This window comes from Fistularia commersonii, chromosome 8 (assembly GCF_037954325.1).
Source record: "Fistularia commersonii isolate RoL2024-O1a breed Wild chromosome 8, RoL_Fcom_v1.0, whole genome shotgun sequence".
NCBI lineage: Eukaryota > Metazoa > Chordata > Actinopteri > Syngnathiformes > Fistulariidae > Fistularia > Fistularia commersonii.
Genome location: NC_141291.1, coordinates 18,061,784 through 18,082,632, shown reverse-complemented (window position 1 = coordinate 18,082,632; position 20,849 = coordinate 18,061,784). Strand labels below are relative to the sequence as shown.

Sequence of the window (20,849 nt, the reverse complement as noted above, 5' to 3'; positions counted from 1 at the left end):
AACATCAAGCGAAAACTTCGCCAAATGCGAACCCCAGCTTCTGGTGAAGTTTTGTTTTGTTTTGAAAAATTTGTTTGTGAATTGGTGAAGCTGAGAAGCGTCTCATTGTCTTTCCACCATCTCTGAATGAAGAGGCCTGCTCTGATCGACTAGTTTACCTGCGTCCCGGGGACTCCCTGCTGGCCAGGTGGGCCTGGCTCTCCTTGTGGACCCTGAAAAACCAAGGAAAAAAATAGTGATTGAGTAAGAAAATAAATAAATACGGGTAAGCCAACACCATAGATAATAAAATCGGTATCCTCAGGCAGAAATATAAACAGATCAGACAAAATTGATTATGCTAGATGTCAGATTTCTGATTTCTAGTGAGATGAATGTGACAAACATTTGGGCAAAATATTGCATATGTGACCTTGAGTTCTTATTTAACTTCATTCATGATGGAAATAGAGTAATTTAAATCCAACACATGGTGGAATGGTCTTCACGGGAGGCTGACTGTATACATTTCTAGTATCCAATGAAGTTATGGTTTTTCATTATTGATTTTCATATTAGCTGTAATATTAGCATCTTTTGCAGAATGCTATTTGGTTGAGAACGCACCCACTCAAATCTATTTAAGGTGGCTAATTTTTGCCTCTAGAATAGAAAGGGCTGCATTTCAGCACCGCTCTCTGTCTCAGTTGCTTCGAGGAGCAGGAGCGACCTTCAATCCTCAGAGCCGTATCTGCTGAAGCAGTCACAATCTAAACCTGTCTGTACAGAGTCCTACGAACCGCCAAAGGACGGGCGCGTCAGATATTATAACGCCCGACCAGCTGATGGAACAAAGGTTTTTTACTTTCAAGTTACATTTTGCAGAGATGAAATGAAAGTTGTACCATGTTGCCTTTGGGACCGGGTGGCCCATCCACTCCGGCGACACCCTGCGAGGTAAAAGCAAACAAGTGTGATGTACTTGCATCAAATACAAGGAGAGAGATCAGAAGAATGGACAGTACATACAGGTGAACCAGGGGGTCCCGGAGGACCACGGGGTCCCAGCAAGCCTCTTGGCCCCTGTGAGGAAAGATACAAAGTCATAAAAGGTGGTCTGTAAAATGGGCTCAGTACTCTGGACGTCCACGAGGGGGCTATTTTGGTCAGAGAAAGATCATCCCAGCACAGGTTGTTGATGGATTCCAGTGTATTTTCGATGCAGAAGTCTTACACTCTCGCCAGCCAGTCCCCTTGGTCCGATCTCTCCATCCTCGCCCTATAGACATATAGACGAAATAAATTCATGAACGTGGGATTTATTGGAAGATTTGTTCTTCGCTTCTAATTTCAACTGAGAGAATATCTCTCACTGTGAATGAGGCCTACAAGTGTAAGTATTAACTGCTGTCTACATTGGCCAGGACTTTCTCTCTCCAAAAAAAAATCTCTGAATGCACTGACAGCCTGGGGGTAGAGGTGGAAAGTTTCGCAGGGTGGAAAGGTTAAACACTCCCCCCCCTCACACACCCACACACACACGCACACACACACACACACACACACACACCACCCCATCGCCACCACCACCCCTCGCCTGACAGCTGACTTGAAGGGCTGCAGCTGACGACACTGGGCAAGTAGACCGCCCACTTTAGCGCAAAAGTCTCAGTTATTTTGAAGGACGTTTAGATAAATTATGAAGCACTTACCCTCTGTCCATCCTCGCCGGGAGCTCCCGGGGGTCCCATTGGCCCGAGCTCTCCCTGAGAAATTGATAAATGAGAAAGAGGAGAAATTAAGAAAGAGTTAATGAATTTGATTCAGTTATGAAAATTAGTTTTTTTTTCCTTCACATTCATCAGTAAGGGAAACATAAATCCAGTCTAGTCAGATCAATTACATATATGTCATGAGGTTCTGTATCCTATAACCTTGTTCCTGGAAAATGTAAATACAATGACACATGATATTATACATATAATTTAAGTAATCTATTCAAGCCACACCGCTATTTGTGATAAATGTTCATACTGTTTGTTACATCGCAACACAATCTGCAAGTCTACTGTGAATATTGCATATTGCAAAGCCATCTGATTTTGATTTATTTATTTAGGCACTTATTTTATACTGTCGATACTACAGAGAGAGTAGTTTCTGTGGACCTGTTGTATTTTTCTTTTTTGTTTTTTTGAACATTATAACATTAATATATAATGTATATAATCATTCTTGTTAAGTAGTACATGATTCGTAGAATTTGTCTAATATATAACGTTATTTCATTTTTTAAAATTAGACATCCATGCAATATGTCGGGCTCTAAAGGTCCCCTGTTTAATTAAGTGAAATGTTCTTTAATGAACAAAGAAATGAATCACCTTGTATCATTATATTATTCAGATCATTAGAGCGAAATATTCAATATATACAATAAAGTGGGTACTGCAACCCTAAAGAGGACAGCAGCCACTTATCTTGTGTAGCACAATTCAAGAAATATTCTATCAGAACTATCCAAGGGAAGAAGCAATTGTTCTGCACTATTTCTATCAGATCTTTAAGTGCAATCTGAAACTGTAAAGATCAAAAAATGAATAAATAAATTGACACATGATGTTACAGAACTAATCTACAGGTGGGCCTAAATACAAACCCTGTGTCCTTTTTCTCCAGGCAGTCCAGGGAGTCCATCAAAACCTCTGTCACCCTGTTTTAAACCAAAGAAGCTGCTGTTAGCGGAAAAAATTGCCTGTTGCCTTTGTCAAACTTATTTAAACTTTATTGTTGCCACACACCACACCTTTGAGCCAGGCTCTCCGGGCATCCCTCGAGCACCATCAGCTCCAGCACGGCCCTGGAAGCAGCAGACAGATTAGACACGCTGTCTCGATCACATAAACAAATAAGAAGGGAGAAAAAAAAAGTAGCGCCCGAAGTAGACAAGAGGTTTTATAAAATATGTGTATATGTATAATGTAACACAGAATCAAACAATTTAACACACACTTATCATTGGAACACCTTCCCTGTTTTTTTTGGACCGACGGAGTATTAGAGCCACTTAAAGATTATATTGTGTCTCATGAATCAAACTGACATTATAAATTTTGACTCGTTTATGTTTATCAGCAGCAAATTAGCTCAGGGGGTTTTGGCTGAGAAGAGTCAAAGTACTGTGACAGCCATTGCCCCCTTACATCTAACGGTCACTTTTCCTGTTTCGGCATTTTCAGACAGATTAACCGGCCGTCCAGTGATCCTGAGGCTGGAGGCAGCACAGGACTTTAAGCACATATCAAGCAATTGTTTGTTGAACTGGAAATAATCCTCTTGGTGTTTGAGCAGTGACCACAAATACAAACAACTACACAAGCTTACACACATCACAACAAACACAGGGGGCATGTGAGCATGTGCGCGCGCAAACACACACACACAAACATGCACACGTAAAAGTGAGAAAGAAGCAGGTTATTGAGTTCACGCACTCGCTTTCCAGCTTTTCCGGGTTGGCCTGAAGGCCCTTGGATGCCGCGGGGACCCTGTGCAGAAAGGAGGACCAGTTAGGGATCTCCAGCGGCAGGTAAACACAGTTTTAGGTGCTGGACACAGGCATGTAGCTCACCTGGGGACCAGGGTCTCCACTCTCACCCTTTTGTCCAGAAGTACCAGGCAGACCCTAGAGAAGTACAAAAATCCACTATAATTTTGGCCCATTTGTTGACGCAAGCCAGGTTTTCAAGTGACACGAGTTAAAAACATAAAGGAAACAGTAGATGGCGATGTTTAGCTTTAAACAAGCACATTCATTTTTGTACAAAATTGAATGACCTAGATTGAACTAGGTTAATACCTTTATGTAGACAATCTGTGTGCAATAGACAAAATCCATGCTGCTGGTTTAAGACTGCCAGACATACATTTCCATTTAAACATGGTTGCTGGCTGTTCCGAATGCTCAAAAATTAAAAATTGGAGGCCTTTAATTTGAAGTAAGCAACCCTTAATAGACACAGTTTATTCTTTTTAGCATGTGTATGAGAGATAAATTATTGGCCTCGGTATATATACTGTAATCTTAGTTTTGCCTGCCAAAAAAATATCAAAATTGATGATAAGTTGGCAGTCTCCGGACATCTTTCGACTATCTAGATGATAAGAGTCCACTGATCCTCTCCTATGTGTCACCTCATCCGTGTTTTCTTCTTCTTAGATTTTTACAAAGGTAAATCTGTGTTCCTTTTTGTTCGATCATGTATCAACAAGCCCAACGAGTGTGTGCGACTGCGCGTGCTTGTGTGTCTGTGTGTCTGTGTGTGTGTGTGTGTGGGGGGGGGGGGTTGCAACTTGATGAAACCTCTTGGTAACTGGTTGCACCTTGGCTGAAACACACATATATTGTGTCCACTGAACCGCCACGGCTCGACAATTTAAAACAAGATTTCAAGTTTCAAGTTCCCTCATTCATGTGAATATGTTAAATCAGAATTGAGAACATGTAGAACAGACAATGTTGCACTAAATATTTGTGCACATTGGGAAAATACCTGTTATGCGATCATGACTTAGATAAAGCACATTCCCTGCTTGTTACACTTAACCAAGGTGAGATATTATTTTATTAAGTAGCTTTTGATAATGAAAGGATATTGATATGAGGAAAGTACTGAATAAATGTAAAAAAATAAATAAAAGAGAGAGCAACTCACCACTGGTCCCGATCTTCCTGTCAGACCCATCGGCCCTGGGGGTCCCCTCATCGCCAGCTGTGGAGATAAACACATGTGTTGCGGTTAAACACTAGCAATATTCAAATGGATGATCACTAATACATGAGTTCATGTTTTTTTTTTTTTTTTTTTGCATCACTTGAGTAAACAGAAGTTGCGTACATATTGTTCGATACATAATACACTCATATATGAGCTTTTTTATCATTATACTAAGAAACTGAAAACGTTTGTTGGATTTTTTTTTTGGTAATAAGAAATACATCTAGGCATATGTGCGGATTCTATCTTATTTCACATGCAAAGTATCTGCTAAATAATGAAATTCCTCTCCAGTTAATAAACATAAAAAGAGTTTTTATGTCAAACCGGGAGCCAAAACACACAAAGATGTGTTCCACACCTGTTGGTTTCGGCACACCCACAGGTCAAGAGACCCTAAGCTATTTTTAAAAGGCTCTCCTGTCTGTCCATCTGTTCAAAGTGTCCTTTTTTTATTGTTGCTCTTCAGTCGCCTCGGCATGTCTCCTTTTAGGACTGCAAGGCCAACGAAACCAAGGGCACCCCTCCACCGCCACCACCCAAATGGTCTTCTCCCTTTCACCTGCAGGGATGCGGGGGATGGGGTTTCTTACGTACTCTGGCCTGAGAGAGGATGGCTTGGGCTTGCGCTTCTTGGGCAGAAACCACTGGACCTTTCTCCCCATCCCCTCCAAAGCGGAACTTTTCAAAACACAGACACACACACAGGCTTTAAAGGCTTTCACATTATTTGGCACGAAACACACAAATAGCAGCTGATATTATGAAAACTTACCGGCAGCATCAGCATGGTACCAGGGGGTCCTGGCACGCCATCAGCTCCGGGAAGACCAGGGCGACCAGGAGGACCCTGCAGTGTCAGATTAATGAAATGATAAGTGCGTGAGATGAAATATGTCATGCTGGGAAAAACCGAGAGCGTAAGATGGGCGGATGAGAGATGGAGAGTTTGATTTAATCTAATTGCTCCCTGGCGATAATGAAATAATGACATTCCTCATAATAACCACACATCAACTGGTAAAGGAAGTTTCCTTTTCTTGCCAGCCTGTTTCAACTTATTTCACCTAAGACAAGCTTTTTGCTGCCAAAAGGTGTAACAGCACAGCTTTGATTCACCTATAATGCATGTAATTTATTGACAACAAAAAAAACAGTGCTAAAAGATATGAAAAACAAACAGAAAAGTGTCAAAATATACTGAAATAACAAAACAAACATGTATGCATGTTCATGCCAATTAAAGACGTGAAGCACAAACTCAGGCCACAGTTGCACAAACATATACCACACAAAAAACACACGTGTACGCGTGCACACAAACAAATGGATGCACGCGCGCGCGCACACACACACACAAACACACAGTGTGTAAGAAGTTTGGTGTTTGTCGGTTTGATTAGCATGTGCTCCTCCTCCTGCGGCACACTGTCCCTCTGTAACCCCTACCACTCTCCGTGGTCCAAAACAAACATCCCTTTCCACGAAGGCCGGTGTGAAAGTGCCTGTGCAATTCTGGGATGTGCAGAGTCCACAAAGCAGCGCCTTAAAAATCAAGACCTCGTACCCAAGGAAAGAGGGGCAAAATGTACTTTTCCTTTGAGAACTCGGACGAATTTCACTGAGTAAAACATACTCATGTTTCACATTTCCGGGTGCAGACTTGGGAATAATTACACCTAGTAATGGTTTGCAAAGGAATAGCGGGGAGGGTTCTAGAATACCATTATACAGAACTGAACAATATACAGAATAAGGTGCCATAAATCAGTTCAAGGCTGTTTTAATACATATACTTTTATAAACCTCATTTGGCAGCTGATTTTTTTCTATAAATGTCATCACTCAAAGAGCAAAATTTACATTAATCAATATCCTACACTTGCCCTAACGCCTGGCTGGGAGAAGGGTTTGAAATGTGATCATTTAATATAGGCAAATATAATTAACCACAAGTCATTGCTGTGCGGCAAACATTATTTAGCAGGTTCGAATCGTAAATATAACACAAATACAATTCTCTGAAACATTACTGTGATTACATCTTTAAAAGGGACAATATACGATCTGAGTTATTTTCTGGTGACAAATTTTTTTTTTGAAAGGTGTTTCAATTGGTACATTCCAATTAAAAGATTTGAATGTTTTATGTATCATGATAAAGGTAACTTTAACCAGAAATTCCCAAACTGATATTTAGAGACCCTTAATGTTTCCCTACATTCAAAAAGAATTAATTTCAAAATGTATTTCACATACTGTTACTCGGCTGCACAATATTGAACTTCAATTTTTATGAAAATATCTGGACTGTAATTTTGAATCCGTGAGCTTTTACTCTCAAAAAAACATTAGGATGAATCAACTCACCCTGTCACCGGGATCTCCAGCGGGGCCTGGGGGGCCTTGCAGTCCTGAGGGACCAGGAAGACCCTGAAAAGAGACAAACTCATGAGACCACCATTATTACAGTGCATTTTAATCTGATAAACGACAAAATATACTCACAGATGGTCCAGGTGGTCCTGGTGGTCCTTCAATCAGCATGCCCTTCAAAAATAAACATTGTCTCACACTGTTACAATTCACGGTATGTTAAGCGAGAGTAGAATCATTGGCAGAAATTCGATGAAATCACTGGAAATAAATAGTAGCCATGTTGTCAGATTCAGATCACGCCTTACAGGTTCAATCACGGCAGGCTCGCCTTTCTCCCCTTTCTGGCCAAAGGCTCCATCAACACCAGCTACCTGCAGTTATAAAACAAGCGTAGCGGTGATGTTGGGATATCTCTTCAAAAGTGAGCGAGTGAGCGAGAGCAAAGATGTTGAACGATGAGTGGGAGAGAACAACGTTGCAAACAAATTCTGCTCAAACTGTAAATCACCTTTTAGCTACAGTGGGTATGTCAGAGGCAGAGAGTGAACCAGGAATAATCCAAACAGGCAAAATGTTAGTGGTGAGGAGTGGGACTGGGCCGCTACTCGCTACGCTGGAAACGGAGCAATGTGCTATTACATTGCCATTGTGATTGATATCACACCATAAAAAACTTGACATGCATACCAAGAAAGAGCGAAAGAGAGAGAGAGAGAGAGAGTGAGAGAGAGAGAGGTAGAGAGAGAGAGGTAGAGAGAGAATAAGAGAAAGAGAAAGTGTGTCATTTATTTTCATGCAAAATATATGAGACAAGACAAAATATATGAATTAATAAAAAAAAAATCAGACAGATGATTATTTAATCTGCAATGAACACGTGCAGGAGGCAGGAGTGTGTGTGTGTATGTGTGTGTGTGTGTGTATTTGCGTGTGTTTCTGTGCAAACAAAAACACAAAAACAACAGGAAAAACAAAACAAAACAATGAGCACTTGGAGGGCCAGTTGATAATTCTAATGTCTAATGATTGGTGAATAGATGGATGTATTGAAGGTGTGAGCTACAGGTACAGTTGACAATGAGAGACACTCCCATATTGCCATAGGAACGGTATGAGCACTTTTCATTATTCATATGAATAGTTCAGACAAATTACAGCATACTCGTGCATTTCTGTCAGGTACATTTCAGAAGGGCTTCCTTTTTGAAAAGGAATGGGAGGGGTCAAACACGGTTACTGAAGACAGACGTGTTATTGGAAAGAGAAAAGTACTAAATGGAAGATTCGTATTGCACAATTACGTCAGAATCTACCACAGCGTTCGGTTAAACAAGGACAAACAAAAAAAGAGATGTGTGTATTCTGTCTCTCATAGCTGGAGACGACCACCTGTGACAGGGTTAGCGAGATGGAGGCGTTCACTGATTCCAAACCCAACGCGTCAACGAGTCACTTCCCATGCCAAGCCACTGAAAGATGTGCACCGGGAGAGAATTCAAAGCACGTGCATTTTGACATGCACACACCCCTTAGTCATCGGGTCAGGGCGCGGTACTTACGGTGCTCTCAGTAACGTCGGTTTCCGCGGCAGCGACCCCAGGCCCCACTTCATCATCATGGGCTGCCGTAGGTTTAGAGGGGGCTGTGCTGTAATCATCATATCCCCCATAATCATACAACCTGTTGTCAACCTCGCCCAAGTCATACTCCTTTAGGTCATATTCCTTAAAGTCATATGTCTCCGCACCAGCGTCCACGTTGTGCACCGTGTCTGGGTATGTGGTGGGCACTGGAGCGACGGTAAAGGCCTCGGTGACAAAACCACCGACAACATCCTCCTCCACAGCCTTTCGTTGTTACACAAGCAAAGAAGGGGGGAAGCGATGATCAGCAAACCAAAGAAATAAGCATGTTAGTTGAGCTGTTGAATATTAGAGCAGATTGCAAATCAATGCACAATTACATATTTTGGAAAAAAAAAAAAAAAACAATTCCAAAGGTAACACCTCATCTATTACAACACATTGCAAGTTACTTTGATGAAAGTCGTCGACGCATTTGAACATCCAAATTTGCAAATAGATGCCATTTGGTTAAAAAAAAAATCATCAATAAGTGAATTGGTTCAGACACAGACACAGACACACACGTATAAATAAGGTGTTACCGTTTTTGCTACAAGATAATCATCATCAATTAAAAGGTTGTTAATCTTATGCGTCAAGACGGACAATGTTATTTCGGCCTTTTTACTAGCAATGGAAAATGGCTGAAATAAATGCCTGAAATGACTCCAGCGGTTTTAAGCATGATCAGATTGTAGCAGTATAAAAACCAAAACAAAAAACAAAAACAAAAAGCAATTGCAACTATAAAATGTTTTCATTTGTTCATGTCTAGGAGGATTATCCCCTAAGCAACCTGAGCACAGTGTTGTGGATAAAAAAAAGAATGCTGCAAGTGAGATAAATTCTGCACGTCATAGGTTAAAGTCACATAACATATTCAGAAACCTCAAAAAATCCAATTAACTTGCTGTAATAACTTATAGAAATGTATGCCAAAAATAGAGGATTTGAATCTTTGAAAAAAAAGATGTTGTAATTAGCAAGCCTAGAAGCAACTTACAGGACTGTCCCAGGAAATTAGAATAATGTGATAAAATTCTTTATCTTCTATAATGCAATTACAAAAACAAAAATGTCATACATCCTGGATTCATTACAAATCAACTGAAATATTGCAAGCCTTTTATTATTTTAATATTGCTGATTATGGCTTACATCTTAAGAAAACTCAAAAATCCTATCTCAAAATATTGGAATATCATTGCATTGCAGTAATTACCTTACAGAAGATACAGAACTTTATCACTATATTCTAATTTTCTGAGACAGTCCTGTATATCCAAATATGCTCTGTCGCGTGATTACCTCCTAATAATCACTTATTATTAAAAATCAACACTGGTAAGCTGCATCGGTCTTTTAAGTCCGCTTTTGACCACTGTCTATTCAAGCGATGGACAGGAGAACGACAAAATGAATGTGATTACACAGTTATTACGAGTATTGCTTCTTGCAACTTGAAATTGGCTGTACAATCGCATCCACTTCATCGAACGTCCTCAGATGAGCTCATTATCTATGAAGAGGTTTTGCAATTGTTGATCATAGTTCAAATCTGCAGAACTAGTGATCAAAATCCAGTTTATAAAGTGATGGAAAACACGTTATAGAGCTCAAATGGGATTTCCAACACACAGCTTTTTTTTTTCTGATTCGGCTGCAAGTCATCTCTCTACACCGCATGGTCTCCACATGAGAGAGGACATCTGTTTGGCTTGTGGAAACGAAGCGTATGCCATCGCTAATATAGTTGGGGTTGCAAAGTACCGTTGAGCCAAAACAACTGTAATCCCCAATATGATCATAAACAATCATTTCAGTGGGGGCCGTTCATACAGTTCACTGTGTCAGATGTTCAATTATAATTCTAAATTGTGCCACAAAGAGATTTAAAAACATGCAGCCTCTCAGTATTTGCGGGCGACGTTTGATGACATAGCATCAAAGTCCTAAATGTCACTGCAGACTAAGCGCCGTGAATTAGGAGCGTTGCAGCTCGGTAAACATTAAATCAAACCTTCTCCGTCCGTCATCTCTTCTGCACCACAGAATCCGACTTATTCAAAAGACACATCAGTCCCACTGAGTGTGTCTTTGTTATTTCATACTTCCTTGAAACAAAACGGTCCTGGGGTACCATTTCCCACCGCACCTTGGTGTTCTTTTGTAAGAGTACAAGAAAATGAAAATGAAAAAATTACCTTGTGAGGTCCACTTGTGGCAAAGGGGGACTGAGTTTGAGAACCATCTACAGTTCCGTAGTCATTGTCTGTATTGTAATCTCCCTCTACATTGTTTAGCTGAGTCATGTTGAAAAAAGGAAAGAAGAATAAAGCGAGGGTTAACACAAAGGCTCAGTCCAGATGTTATTAGCTCGGGGTCCTCTCAAGCTGACTACAGACTCGGCTAATCTACACAGAGGGGTTAAAGAGCTCCCAGTCATAGATTTTCCCTTCAAAATTTAGGGCGGGAAGATCTTGATGGGAACGCGGTCTTTTCTTTACGTGAACGTTTACCCTAAAATTGCCTCTGGGTCGTGCCGGCGCTGTGGCCTGGTAGCCAGGCATCTGTCGCTTCTTCTTAACGGCAAACTTTTTTGCCGGCGATTTTTTGGCAGCCAAGAACTTTAAGGGCTTGGCCTTAGTTTTACTGAGGGACTTTCTGGTCCTCTTCTTTTTCATGGAGACACTACGTTTCTTTCTCTGGAAGAGGGGGGGCGGCGACATAAAAACACCAACATAAACATGGAACATTCATAAGTGGAAATGATTCAAAGGCAAAATCCATAAATGCTGTAGAGTCTTTTCCACCCCAACTGTCAGTGCATTTTTGCCACTTTCCACTTGCAGCCTATGTAGATGATGCACAAGGTCATCCTTTAAAAATCGGGATCATTCACATGGGCAGCAACTGGTACAGAGTAACTGCATCTTGGGTGGAAAGGACACGTGGCAATAGTTAAGGACTGGGCCTTTAATTTGACACATAGAAATAATGCAGAACATAAACACAACGGGTAAGATTTTGGTGGCAGACAAACGTGAAAAACAGAGTTTTTTTGCCTTTCAGCAGCTCTTTGGAGCAATTGCAATTCGATAAGATCAAACAAAAAGTCTGATTATAATTAAAGATATGCTGGAATGCAAAGAAGCCCCCAGAAGCAGGTCTGATTGACAGAAGACGACAGCCTCATAAACAGACAAGGACACACACAATGTTTACATGCACAGAGTTCTACCTCAACACCTACTTTCTGTGAGAACCACTCGTACAGGTTGATACTTGGATAAATAATCAACAAATGAACTAGAGATGAACAAGAGATGCTGACAGTGACTTGCTGTGACTGTGCTTATCCACGAAGTTAACACTAAAGAACTTGATTCACTTCCTCTCCAAGTGTTTTTAGTGTCTGAAAATCTACTCCAATGCAGACTGTGTAAAATTGTACCCTCTAATATGTAAATCACCCAGCAATTGCTTTATTATCATAACGCTAAAGACATTGGAGTATTAATGTGCACATAAACATATCACTGAGACGAAGACACCACAAAAGACAGACTGAGTGAGAAGTTGCTGACATCAAGGTACATTTCTTCTCCTTTTTTCATTTACCTGTGGCTCAGAATATTCATCGGTTGGAACGGTGTCTGTGGGTCCATCAACGTAATCATAGAATTGAAAGTAATCTAAACCGTCAGTAGTAGTGTACTAGAGAGTACAAGAGAGAGAGAGAGAAAGAGAGAGAGAGGGAGGGATGAAGACAAGTCCTGGGGTTAGCATAAGAATCAAGAAGCACTTTTTTTTCCAGAGATAAGATGATATGGAGCGTATCATCCAGGCATAGTAGAAATGGACAAAACAAATTATTTTGGTCAATATTTATGCTAAACCATATTTTACTAAATAAGAAAAGAACCATCATAATTACTTCAAAATAATTATGGATTAAAACAAGGTAATATGATTGTCTAGCTGGTATCAAAGTTGCTGAGCAGTTGAAAATAGATGGGCGCATGACTATAAACACACTGAGGATTATAGAAATGCTCATGTTAGAATGCAGTATGTATATAACTCAATATGGTGAGCAGATGAGCAAACAAAATGCTGAAAGTAGTCTTGTTGTTCTAGCCCTGTAAACATGCAAACAGATGGGAGGTTTAAGAGCCCTTAAAGTAGCGAAAACAACGGGGAAACATAACAAAGATCCAGCTGCAATTTGGATTATTACGGAACATTCTCATCATAGGATGATACATTTTTGTTCTTGACTTAATGAAAAACTGAAATAGAAGTATGTTCTTATACGCCAACGTTGACTGGAATTGTATTTTTATCAAACGAGAGGCTATGAAAAGGTTTCTGACTGTCCATAGGCATTCCTCTTTCTAAACTTGATCATAATAACTGGAAAAAGATATGTATCTCACATTTCTTATATTTTAACCATTGTCAATATATTATCATATAAAAAGATCATTATATCAAAAAAATACATTCTCTGGTGAATTCCCGAGATTGCTTCATCCCTCCCATCATAATCATTTTACTGATTACTGGCAAATGATGACATTAAGCGTTTAACGTGAATAGTTAGTTCATTCAGGACCAAAAATGAAACCGATGTGGCCTCATCTTCTTTTTTGTTAAGCTGAAAATGATCATTAACTGTCAGACACATCGGAAGAAAAAGAGAGAAGGTATCGGTCGCTCTACGGCTCGCCATCAATATAGCTTTTACATGACGTCTTTCACAGTATGTCAGTCTGAGCCAACTTCTTGTTACCAGTTAAAACGAGGTAGCATGATTTGTTACAAGCCCGGGTCTGATGAGTCGATGACAACCGGGCAGCGGGATTTTGACGATTGAAGTAGCACTTGCTATGACATAACTGAATGGAGTCACAAGCCATTTGTTCATTCATTCATTCATTCATTCAATCATTCATTGCGAATGCTGCCCCTTATCCTGCTCTCAGTGTTGCCCTGGGGCTGGATTCAATCCAAACATTGGGGGAGAGGTGGGACGCAGAACAGCGAGGCAAATACAGTGTGAGCGTAAGGCTAGGTAACCTGAGGGTAAAGACAGTTGAATATAATATATATATGGCCATTTCTTTGTTTTACATAATTTGATCGCTGGATCAGAATTTTGCAAAGATCTATATTATAAATGATTTGTAAATACATATTTTTGGATCATCTCAATCACCCAGATAAAGCTACTCGCTTATTATCACAACTGTACTTGATAATAAACAAATTAAGTACAATTGTCACCATCAGAATTGTGTTTAATTGATCTATTTTATTTTATTTCCTTACGAGATTATATCTGTAAATCTGTAAATTGCACTAAAATTAACAAAGTGGCAAATGAGGAAAGTGTAAAGACCCATAATGTGCAGATGAAACAACATAAAGTTGAATTGGAATTTTGTATTTTTTTCAATTAATCTAAGATGTATCAGTGCTTTGCAGCATCCCCACCCCCCCAAACCCCCCCAAACCCCCACCCTCCCCTGGTTGGCTGACCTCTTCTTCTGGCTGCTGGGCCTGCAAGGAGTCGCCGTGGGGGATGTCACAGTCTGGGCTATAATGTTCACAGTAGTCATAGGCTGCATTGGGGTCATCTACGATCAGGAGTTGTTGGATGTCACCCTATGGAACACGGAAAAAGAAATACGGAATTGAATTATTTCATATTTTAAATTTTTGAATTGTATGCGTCAGGTCTCGCCTTGACCAAACGAAAAAAATACATTCACTCACATGAACTAATTTAAACTCACAGGTGAGTTATAATGTCCATGCACTCAAATGGCACATGGAGGAACTTAAGATGGATACCAGTGAAATTATTATTATCAGAGCTGCAGGGTTTAACTCAGGAAATCAAATAGACATATCATCAAGACAAAAGCGGCACCTGGCTGGCCCATCTGTCCCCTGCAGTAAAACAATAGCTTTAAAAAACAGACAGAAATAGAACCATATAAATGATTATGCCACCCTTGTTAAAAACCTTGTGCTGTTTTGAGAGAAACATTTAAAAAAAAAAAAATTTTTAAAAAGTGAACCAAATCAAGGCTGACTTGCTATTTGAATCTGTAAAAAAAGGACATTTGCTAAAATTAAACCAAAGACAAAAAAATACCCAAAAGTAAATTCTGCAGACCAAGTCATAATGCACAATGGCTTCCTATAAAACCATACAACCATAATACAACACATATAAATATAAAGATAAAACAAAACAAAGGCCAATGAATCCCAGCATATGATTTGGAAAAGTCCTTCAGAACCACAATGTCCCCTCTGGTTGTGACGGGAAACCACAAAGCTCGATTCACAGCCAACATTGTTATCAGTCCAAAGAACACGGCTCACTCTGAGGGAGCAAACACTTTGGCAGGGGGTCTGCATTTTACTTTGTAGTCTGTAATTGCCAGAACTGAGTTCCTGCAGGATCGTGTGCTTTTTTTTTTTTTTACACACTGCAAAGACAGCTGCCGGGACTCCAAGGAGGTAGGTGGGAGGGAAAATTTGAGCCCAGAGGTAAAATCCCAACGCGTTTGTGTCAGCCGGGACACTTTACGTAAAAGAAGTAGACGATTGGCAGTCAAAGAAGAGGGAAATGAAGCAGGCTATAACTTGTCAGGAGAATGTTTGTGTATGCGCATATGCATGTGCGCGCATGAAATCTATAGATCCTTCACTTGTTTCTTAATGAAAACACTGTTTGTAAAGGCTTGTCCCATGCAAAGGCAAGCCCTGTTCAAACTTTCGCTGTGTAGCCATCCATCACCAGCTTGAGTTTGACAGCCAGCAGATTCCTCCCTGTGAGTCTCCCAAAAGGCTAGAGGGCTCATCTGAAGAGGACTTGATTCGTCTGACCGCTTGAACGCATTTGAACAGACGATACCGAGGTGATGATGACAGTGGCTGCTTGATACTTTTTCAGTTTGCTTCTGTTTTCTGATACAACAATCACGAGAAGGTGATCAAGTTTTTCAAAATAAGCCGCATAAATATCATTTAGGATACGGTAAGAGGGAAGCTATCAGTTTTTTACAATATGAATAAATTGATATATTGATAGAATCGTATTTAGACTTAACACTACAAAATATTGTCTGTGATATTATAAAATCACAGCCTAAACAACATAACTTTTAACATTTATTCCCCTGAGAAACTACAGAATCGCTTAGAAAGCCCCGGATTAAAATCATTTCGCCTAGTCAACTCCTCCGACAGGAGATCATTTCATCCAAATTTATATCCTATCACATTACAGTAGATTATACTCGGGTCGGAACTTTGAAGTGTTTTGTTCTTTGGAAAGCTGATACTGAAATGTAGTGATCGTTTTACGGCAGACGCTGTCTTATATTTGCCATTAGCTTAATTAAATGAAAAAAAATAATCTTTTCACTTTGTCTCTATTATTAGATAACACTTTGCTTTAGTTATATGTTTATTGACCACTCTTATCTGATTCAAATCTGGTGGAAAGCATGTTTTGTCTGACGTAGCTAATTAGAATCTGAAAAAAAATGAACAAAAGAGAAATAATAGTCAGAATTCGCTTATGCAACGATCCTGAAAGAGCCTTTTGACCTAAATCTGCTTATAACTAGTCAAACATGAGCCACGTACACAAAGACTGGTCAAGGTGGTGTTTCTAGTCAGAAATGGAACATTGGGTGTAAAACTAGCTGGTAAGTCTGTGACGTGTGTGTGTATGTGTGTGTGTGAGTGTCTGTGTGTGCATGTGTTTCCACAGAGAGCATCAAGCTGACATATATTCCCTCATGTGTCATCCAAAGACTCAACAGTAAATGCTTGAACCATGCTAGAACTTATATTTGTGCAGAGATAACTCTTTGAGTCTTAAAATAAATAAAATGGGTAACTGTCTAAACTGTCTTTTTTAACTTTGTTATGTATATTGTAGCTAAGGTGCGGGGTCACTTGACAATGAAGAGCCCATTCAAACATTCAAGATGAGGAAAGCAAGAAGCTGGTAACACCTCGGGAAGAGAACACCAAGAGAGAGCCAGAGACAGACAGGCAGGGATTTAGAGAGAGCAGCTGGGATGGTAAAATATGTTTTGTGCTGGGAAACACCTGGGGAGGGTTACCCGAAGCTTCGCGTCTGTCTTCAATTGTGGACTCGCTGAGATAAAAGCTTTTGGCAACTTGGAGGAACGCCAGAGCGCCAAAAGTCCACCCCTCCTAAACAGCAAAGCATAATACTTTACAGAAAGAGCCCAGAGAGGCTGAGTGTTAATGATCGCCATGCCCAGGGTCAATGAGAAAAGAGAAGCTGAAGCGAGGTTCAAGGTTAACAGCTGAGACTTTTTGAAGGTTTGAGACTGCTTGTCTTCTATATGTATACACTGTGGAGCTTCAAACCTATGATGTAATTAAATACATCTGGATGATTCAACTCCTAAGTTATGTTCAGTCTTTCCGCCATTTGGTAACAACAAAATTATCAAAATAAAAATCTTTACATTATTTTTAAATGCTATTAACAATATTATTTCCATTGTAACAAAATCAGAAACAATTAAATCAACAAAGATAGTGTGACACAGTTATTATTGAATCATTTTAAGCTGATATCCTTGAGCATGTTTTTTATCATGACTAGGTTTGTGTGTAATATAATGAATGAAAACAAGTAGAGACATGTAATACAATGGTTTTAGTTCCATTGTTTGTTCATTTATTGCAAATTATATATGTGCATTATAGGTGTATAGATGATAAAGACACACCGATATGAGCATCATGATTTGCAGACTATAAGCTGCTACTTTTTTCACAGCTTTGAATAACTGCAGCTTAAACAACAATGTGGCTAATTTGGGGATTTTTTTTTGGAGTTAATGAGCTTCATGCCACCGAAACAATTTGCCTCGTCACATCGGACCAATGAAATTACAGTGAAATTCTGAGGCTGTTCAACTCCGACACTCAAGAAGACAATGGTTTTAGCGCGCAGGAGGAACACAATGATAGCGAACAGCTGGAATAGGACAAAGCGGGGACAGAAAATGGATGGTCTTTTTCTTGTGTTATTTATTATTTTTCTTTCTTTTTCATCAACCGTGTTACAGGCACTGTTCGGAAAAAAAGCATTTCCAGTATGTATTTGTGGATTTTCCCGGTATGTATTTAATTAAGATTAATTAATCAATTAATTAAAATTAATTTGTAAATATCTCATATTACAACCTGGGCACCTGCAGCTTATAGACAATTGCGGCCTATATATGTGCACATATATTTATTTGTTTATTTTCAGCCAGTGTGGCTTATATTCGGGTACATTCAATAGTCTGGAAAATATGAACTAAAATTTTCTGATATCAATTTCCTTTTTTCGCAATATTTTTCCAACATTTGTAACTTCTCAGGAATCGTTTATTGAACTATAGCTCAGTACATTTCATATTGTCATGCGGATCGTGTATATTGAGGACCTTGTCAATAAAATGCTAAAGCTCAAGAAGCCATGTTTAAAACAACTGGGCAATCTGATCACCCACAGACTCTAAGGCATTATGGGATATAAATACAAAGAGGTGGGGTTGGAGGATGCAAAATGGTGCATTTAAGAGCTTTGTCTCCGCTGAAAATCCAACTTCCATGAAGATCTTTACCTTCTGATGGATTCGTAAACAATCTCCCGAAGGTCGGCTAAGATGGAGCCTATTTTATCATTCTCCTCTCTAGGCAATTCACCAGTCAAATCACCTAACATCACCAGAAAAATCAAAACAGAAGCCATCATCCCGATGGATCGTTTAACAATCCTTGCCTGGGGCAACATACCTATAACCCAACCAAAGTCAGCTGTAATTAGACATCCCTTACAACAATCAGCCGACCCCTTTCAAAGCCTGTACAGTACTGTTTCCCTGACGAGAGAAGATGTGAAAAAGCCCTGTAAAAGCCCATGAAAAAGGAAAATTTCATTCTGCATCAGACCACTGGACAGTCAAACCTCAGGAGAATATAAGTCTGAGCTCTAAATGTTTACAGTACAGTTGGCTGCTGCTCTGAATGCAGATGCCGACACTAGAAACAGATTGCAGCGTTCACCAGCAAACCTTCAGAGTATTTTTTCTCCAGAAAAATATGATTTATGGGGTAGGAATATCAAAAGAAGCCAATGCAAGCCATGGAGGGATGAAACATTTACATACAAAACCCCAAAGGTATAAGTGTTGCATCAAAATCCCTGTGCCTATCTGCATTTGTTTCAAGTCCTATTTACAGATAAAAAACAAATGCTTGGTTTCATGGCTTCCTCACTGAACAATATTCCTGTAAGATCAATACCTTGCATTTACACAAAGATCATCTTCTTAACACCAACGGGCAGTGAACCTCCGACACCTTCTGAATCTTAGACGCGGCGAGCGAAACCGTCTGTCTGCTGCCAAGAAACACAGGGAGCAGGCAGATTTGTATACAAGTGCGCAGAATGCAGACAGGTAACATCAGCCACGCATGAATAGCTGGTCTCATGGATTTGGCAAGATGCAGAGGCCTCAAGGTGGGTCAGGCGAAGCAGGGGGAGGATGAAGGGAGGGAGTGAAGGGAAGAGATGAGGAAATGAGTGAGGCCTAACAGGGCAGTGAAAGGCTGCCATTCATCTGATCCAGATCCCTGTGAGACGGTGGTCGACTCCAACCTGAGAAAGGTATGGCATGAATGGACTTTTATGAAAGATGGGGGTCAGTTTGGGATGCCAGCTGGGTTAATGTCTTGATATTATTATTAATTAAGAATTCAGTGTAAACTCTGGAAATGAGGTGCGGTGTAGGGATTTCAAGTGAAGTAGAAATCCAATGATGAGACGCTCTCCTTTAAGACAATTAACCTTTCCCCGTAAACTCTTCTAGAATCATTTTAATGTCAAATTAAGTGACTTTCATTACACCCTACACATCCCTGCTCTTTGACATCACATCAAAACACTTCTTTTCCTTTCGGCTTTTCCCTTCAGGGGTCGCCACAGCGAGTCAACCTTGTCCATCTAACCCTATTCTCTGTATCCTCCTCTCTCACACCAATTAACTTCATATCCTCTCTCACTACGTCCATAAATCTTCTATCACTTTGAAACACTCAAACCTTTAATTCTCCTGACTTCATTTTTTTGAAGTGTATTTTCTCCTTATAACTATGGGCTTCAACCCCAGGAGTAAGGTATTTCCTTCCCCTTTACATTGCAGCATGCAAACGGGCCCCGTGGTTCTCTGAGGAGAGCCGGGACAGAGAACAGTCAGGAGACCTGTTCCAAAAACCACACAGAGAAGACCCTGTTAGCTACTTATGGCTCCTATTTTCAGCCCTGCCACTGGTCAAACTCTGACTGGACACAGTGTTTCATACAAACGCTGGCTTCAATGCCTTCTCATAAATCTAATCGAATCTGACAGGAGATATGTAAGCAAGTCTGGTCACAGAACTTTTCAGCTTCAAAAAAAAAAAAAAAAAACCAACCCCTTCAGATCCTCTTTGCTGAGTAATTTGACACAATAATCTCTGGAGTGACAAGGAAGAAAGCAAAGGTCAATGGACAATCTAAACATCATATCATGTCATTTTATTTCTGTTTGCTGCTGGCATAATCTGATAACGGCTTAACTTTATCTATCATGATCTCTAGCTATGTTGTAAGGCTATGTCTGCATGAAATAGTGTCATATTGCTTGACCACAAACAAGAAAAAAAAGCTCAAATTTAGCACCCAAGTAACCACTAAGTAAGCAAGCAAGTTTGCAGTGATGCAATGTTATTAGCAACAAAATTGCACAGCTGTGCCCTCATGGTGACAAAAATTATTCAGAACAAGTCAGTCATCCAAATAAGGCGCAGGAATAATGCATTCCTGGTGCCCATAAACAAACCAGCCCTGTCTCACAAGCAAACACAACCCCCATACACCCTTTCAGTGACCTTTGCTTCCCACCAGAGGAGACCCCGGGTACGAGCCATTTCGTTTATTTGATCGCCCCTTGCGCTGCGAGCCACAATTGACCTGGAAACTACT

General features: G+C 40.1%; 1 protein-coding gene across 7 annotated transcripts in view; it reads right to left on the bottom strand.

Annotated features, from left to right (window-relative positions):
• col11a1a (collagen, type XI, alpha 1a) overlaps window positions 1-20,849 on the bottom strand; it is a 72,113-nt gene that overhangs the window by 41,113 nt on the left and 10,151 nt on the right. The window contains exons 5-24 of one of the 7 annotated variants that reach the window (XM_086151478.1): window positions 14,306-14,431; window positions 12,383-12,478; window positions 11,281-11,466; window positions 10,966-11,064; window positions 8,696-8,983; window positions 7,442-7,507; window positions 7,266-7,307; window positions 7,128-7,190; window positions 5,533-5,607; window positions 5,355-5,438; window positions 4,695-4,751; window positions 3,611-3,664; window positions 3,474-3,527; window positions 2,786-2,839; window positions 2,639-2,692; window positions 1,692-1,745; window positions 1,214-1,258; window positions 1,009-1,062; window positions 885-929; window positions 159-212 (exon numbers count right to left, since the gene is read on the bottom strand). In XM_086151478.1, coding sequence (XP_086007604.1) covers window positions 159-212; window positions 885-929; window positions 1,009-1,062; window positions 1,214-1,258; window positions 1,692-1,745; window positions 2,639-2,692; window positions 2,786-2,839; window positions 3,474-3,527; window positions 3,611-3,664; window positions 4,695-4,751; window positions 5,355-5,438; window positions 5,533-5,607; window positions 7,128-7,190; window positions 7,266-7,307; window positions 7,442-7,507; window positions 8,696-8,983; window positions 10,966-11,064; window positions 11,281-11,466; window positions 12,383-12,478; window positions 14,306-14,431 — 1,650 coding nt within the window. The remainder of the gene's footprint in view (window positions 1-158; window positions 213-884; window positions 930-1,008; window positions 1,063-1,213; window positions 1,259-1,691; window positions 1,746-2,638; window positions 2,693-2,785; window positions 2,840-3,473; window positions 3,528-3,610; window positions 3,665-4,694; window positions 4,752-5,354; window positions 5,439-5,532; window positions 5,608-7,127; window positions 7,191-7,265; window positions 7,308-7,441; window positions 7,508-8,695; window positions 8,984-10,965; window positions 11,065-11,280; window positions 11,467-12,382; window positions 12,479-14,305; window positions 14,432-20,849) is intronic. The other 6 variants (XM_086151481.1, XM_086151480.1, XM_086151482.1 and 3 more) reach the window with 6 other exon arrangements.